At 31.7% G+C, this 4,723-nt stretch overlaps 1 protein-coding gene across 1 annotated transcript; it reads right to left on the bottom strand.

Annotated features, from left to right (window-relative positions):
* Positions 1 to 1,166: 1,166 nt before the first annotated feature.
* LOC111888142 (isoleucine--tRNA ligase, chloroplastic/mitochondrial) lies at positions 1,167 to 4,289 on the bottom strand. Its single transcript, XM_052766593.1, has 11 exons — positions 4,146 to 4,289; positions 4,008 to 4,035; positions 3,745 to 3,857; positions 3,591 to 3,659; positions 3,371 to 3,478; positions 3,070 to 3,214; positions 2,700 to 2,931; positions 2,297 to 2,583; positions 2,066 to 2,219; positions 1,550 to 1,728; positions 1,167 to 1,288 (listed from the first exon to the last, which is right to left on the bottom strand). The coding sequence occupies exons 1-11, from the start codon at positions 4,287 to 4,289 to the stop codon at positions 1,167 to 1,169; spliced, it is 1,581 nt and encodes a 526-aa protein (XP_052622553.1).
* Positions 4,290 to 4,723: the final 434 nt, after the last annotated feature.

Below are 4,723 nucleotides of genomic sequence, written 5' to 3'. Positions count from 1 at the left end.
TTAATTTTTAAATTAAATTTGCATTTAATTTCTCATAATAGAAATAAAATACCATATACAAAAAATACAATCCATTGCATAATATAAAATAAAATTTCATACTCAAAAAATAAAATAAATTACACAAATTGTAATGTCATACAAAGAATCATTCAAATGTTAAACAAAAATAATACATTGCTAACATGGGTTATACATTCCTATAAAACTAACAAATAATCATACAACTCAGTTTAATTCATTCAGACCAAAAAAGAAAGACTTTCTGTATACAGCACATACTACAGACATACATCATTTACCCATTCAGAACTTACCCTAGACAGATCAAATAAACAATCACTTGTTATTCTACCTTGTTTCTAAACAGAAGGGTACAATGGTCATTTACTCACCAGTCATTTGGACCATAAAAGAAAGACTTTATGTATAGACAGACATCATGTACCCATTCAGAACTTACTCAAGAGTCGAGGCAGATCAAACAAATAGTCAATTGTACACCAAGTCAAACCTACTCACTTGTTTTCTTGGATGTTGAATCTGAAACCCAATTACCAAATCTTAAAAATATTAAATTAAAAAGAGATTTTCATAAAAAAGTTTATTTGACTGATTAATGTGAGGAGAAAGGATTCGAGTTGACTCACCTGAACAGCAAATACATTTTCAGATGCTAATCTTTTTACATAGCTAGCAATTGATATAGTATCTCTACCACATGCAACCATCAATAAAGGCCCATCCCTAACAAAAAAATGATTAATGATAAAAGAAATGCAAATTTTAGTTAGAAGTAAGCTGCTATTCTTAAAAATTAATGGTAAAAATCTATAAGAAAGGCTTACTTGTAAGTAGTTCCTCTTGCCATTGTTACTACTGACTTAACATCAACTTCAATTATAGATGATAAGCCAACACTTCCACCATTTTCTATGGTCAAAGCATTTGAATTTACTCTATTTAGTTGTAAATAGATTAAACACTTCATACGTAGCCCATCAGTTTAGGGTTCCACTGATCTCAATAACTGGGCTCACTCACCATGGACAACCAGTTATATTCGGTTTTGGATTGCTTTGAATCCGATTGTTCTTACATTTCGCTACTCCAAAATTGGCTCCATGCAATGTCAGAAAACCAACCTGTCTCCATCACAACCGAACCTAATCATCACATTCAAATGGCTGTTTCACAGGGTTTTCCCCAAACCCATCATTGATTCTGTAAATGGAGAAGGAGAAAGAGAACATAATTAGTTTAGCTATGACATCAACAAAATCTAAACCTTTCATCAAAAAACTCATAAAACTTACTCAATAAAATAGATTTTCCATTGAACTTAGCTACTATACGATGTCTAAAATAACAACAAATTTCACTTGGGACTTTCAACAAACACCTGGATGGCATCCACATTGGGACATCTTCCTTCTATTTATATGTACTCAGACAGGGTAACTTACAACCGATTCAAAAAAGAAACACAATAAAAATAGATGATCAATACTAACAAATAGAAAAAACAAAGATGCAAATATATATTTACCAAGCAAAAAGGTGAACCGAGTTGGTAAGTGTGTCACAGGGAGCTGCGATGGATTAAAATGAAGAGATGGATTCTTCAGTCGTTGAAGAGGTGAACTCAAATCAGAGATGGATGCAAAATAGAACTCAAACCGAGTTGGTATTTGCATTCCCATCACTACCCCCTGTAACAGCCCAAACCTATAAAACAAACACACCCACTAAGCAAAATAGAATTATGCAAAAAACTTTGAAGCATTTCAATCCTAATCAAAAGATACTTTTGGAGTCCAGAAACTATCATAATTTTTTTTTATATATTTGAATAAAACTTCAACTTTTAACAAACTAGTAATGTACCAAACCTTTTTCAGTTTTGGTATTTCAAGGTTCTAGAGACCAAAATTGATATGAAACCTTGAAATAAGGACCAGTTTTGAAAAAAAGCGTTCGATTTTGGACTAAAAATGTAAAAATCAGAAAGACGTTGAACCATTTTAGTAATTTATTTTAGTCTATATATTATTATCTTATGTACCGAACCTTTTTTAGTACCTGAGATGGAGTCCATACTACTTGACTAATGGCATCCATAGCAGCCTCTCTGAATCCTTCAACAGATGCAAACCATTGTGCAGTTGCCCTAAAAATCGTAGGCTTTTTTGTCCTCCAATCATAAGGATACTTATGCTCTAATATCAAGAAAACAAGGGCATTTAAGTAAATTTTATATTAAACCATTTCAATGGTGTCTTTATAACTAACTTACTGTAAGGTTCCACCATGATAATTGATGAAATTTGATCCAAGTGATCAATTACAGCAGCATTCCCATCTCCTAACACATCAAGCCCTTTAAAGATTCCAGCTTCTTTAGTGAATTTTCCTTCATCGTCTACTGGGGATATTATTGGTAAATTGTATTTTAATCCTATTATATAATCATCTTGTCCATGTCCAGGGGCAGTATGGACAAGTCCTGTTCCTGATTCTGTTGTGATGTAATCTCCTCCAATCACAACTGGACATTCTTCCCCATTTATTGGATGTGCATATCTGTTCAAAATAAGTAATTTCAGAAAAAAAAGTAAGTCTTGATAAAAACATGAAACTATGAGACTTGTTGGTTGGATGGAATCGGAATGAATGATTCCATTCCTACCTAAGTATACCTGCAATTTTCAAGATCTGAACCGAAAACTGTTTTCTTAACAGCAAGTTTCACATTCCATTTGGATTCCAGTGTTGACAAAAGGTCAAGTGCAACAATGAAAAATGGTATCTTAGAGCCTTTCAAAACACTACCAATTCTCTTCTTTCCATCTTCAGAAGATGAAGTAACATCAGGTGAAGGTGATTGCACTTCAACAATGGCATACTGGAGCTTGGAATTCACTGCAACAGCTAAAAAAAGAAAGAAGAAAAATTACACTATTATAGATAAACAACTGATTACATAAAAGTTGTTTAAGGAAAGAAAGAAAAAGAAAAAGAAAAACTCACATGATACATGATATATGAATTATGAAGGTGGACACATACCAACATTTGCAGGAATAGTCCAAGGAGTTGTGGTCCAAATTGCAAGGGACAATTTGGGAAATTCATCAAGTAATCCATCTTTAGTTGGAGTAGTTAGTAATTTGAAAATTGCATACATGCTCTTTGAAACATGGACTTCAGGATACTGCAAGAAACTTCCAAGGAAAATAAGACACTCTATATATGTATCCTATTTTTAGTAAATATTTCATGATATGAATTAAATTATAATTTTGTTTTCTTGAAATTAACTAAAAACTTATTTATTTATTTATTTTTAATTATAATCTTATCTGTTTACCTCTAATTCAGCCTCTGCAAGAGCAGTGCATGATGAAGGACTCCAGTGCACTGGCTTTCTCCGTCTGTATATGTACCTTTTGAAAACCATTTGCCCAAACACTTCAATCTAGAAAAAACAAAACAATTAAATAATAAAAATAATAATAATAATAATAATAATAATAATAATAATAATAATAATAATAATAATAATAATAATAATAATTTGGCATCAGTACCTGAGCAGCTTCATATTCTGGATCAAGAGTGAGATAAGGATGATCCCAATCTGCCCATACTCCAAATCTCTGTAGACATATATTATATATTATATATGTTTAATGTTATCTTTTTTTTCTTAATAATACTAATAAAGAATTATAATAAATTGACCTTGAATGATGCCATTTGTGCCTTGACTGTTGCTTTAGCAAATTTAGCTGATTTTGCTCTTAATTTTATTGGTGTCAATCCGTTTCTGGCATCTTGATCCAATGAGTGCAATACTAAGATAGTTCAACAGAAAATTACTCTTAAGTCTTAATTAATATAAGCTTTAAAAGATTATTCAGTTTTATTATTGAATTGCATTAATCTAATGGAATTGGAATTCGAGATTCCATTCCAGGGTTGCCAAATGGATGGAATTCCATTACCATCAAGTTTTTTCTTGTGTTCTACTTCCTGAAAAAAAAATGATACAGCTCAGAAATTTGGGGAGAAGAATTATTCATAGAAAATAGCAATGGAGGAAAATTTCTATAAAATATATATTTAGAAACAGATCAACATGCCTCTGACTCTTGGGTATCAAAAATAGCATCAGCAATAGCTCTATAGTTTTTTTCTTCAATAAGCTCCCAGTTCTTATCACAAAGTTGTAAAAGCCTCTTTAAGTCTGGCTTTGTTTTTTCTTCAGGAATTCCAAGATCTTTCATAGCACGAAAGGCCTTGGCAACTCTTATCAGCCATCACTTAATATGCACTTTTCTTTTCTTCTTCGGGAATTCCAAGATCGTTTAGACCTTCATGCAAACCTGCAAATCACCAAGATATATAATTCCTAGACCAAAAATGGGATGTTCAACAATATAATATCATTAATATGAAGTAAGAAAATCAATAACAATGTTCGATTTCAAAAAAACAACATTTAAGTTTAGACAGGAAAATGTAACATCTTTCCCATCTACAGAGCTCCCGTTACAAAACAAAAAAACACCGAACAAAAACATTTCGAGAAAATAAATTTCTATTCATCTATCATATGGAAAGCAACCTACCCTCTCAGCAGAACACAAAACGTAATTATTGAACTGTAATAGTTTTTTTGCGAAAAAGGTCAAATAATCAAAACGTTTGGTAGGCATGA

The sequence above is a fragment of the Lactuca sativa genome, chromosome 8, assembly GCF_002870075.4.
Source record: "Lactuca sativa cultivar Salinas chromosome 8, Lsat_Salinas_v11, whole genome shotgun sequence".
Lineage (NCBI taxonomy): Eukaryota > Viridiplantae > Streptophyta > Magnoliopsida > Asterales > Asteraceae > Lactuca > Lactuca sativa.
The sequence above is the reverse complement of the archived record's forward strand: the minus strand, read 5'-3'. Positions and strand labels throughout refer to the sequence as shown.

Excerpts from the sequence above, each read along its gene's own strand:
- LOC111888142 (XM_052766593.1), bottom strand. The coding sequence starts at position 4,289 with ATGAAAGATCTTGGAATTCCTGAAGAAAAAACAAAGCCAGACTTAAAG. Across the intron at positions 4,036-4,145 it reads TTGATACCCAAGAGTCAGAG|GAAGTAGAACACAAGAAAAA; the intron begins GCATGTTGATCT and ends TTTTTTTTTCAG. Across the intron at positions 1,729-2,065 it reads CAGGTACTAAAAAAGGTTCG|GTTTGGGCTGTTACAGGGGG; the intron begins GTACATAAGATA and ends TTTGTTTTATAG.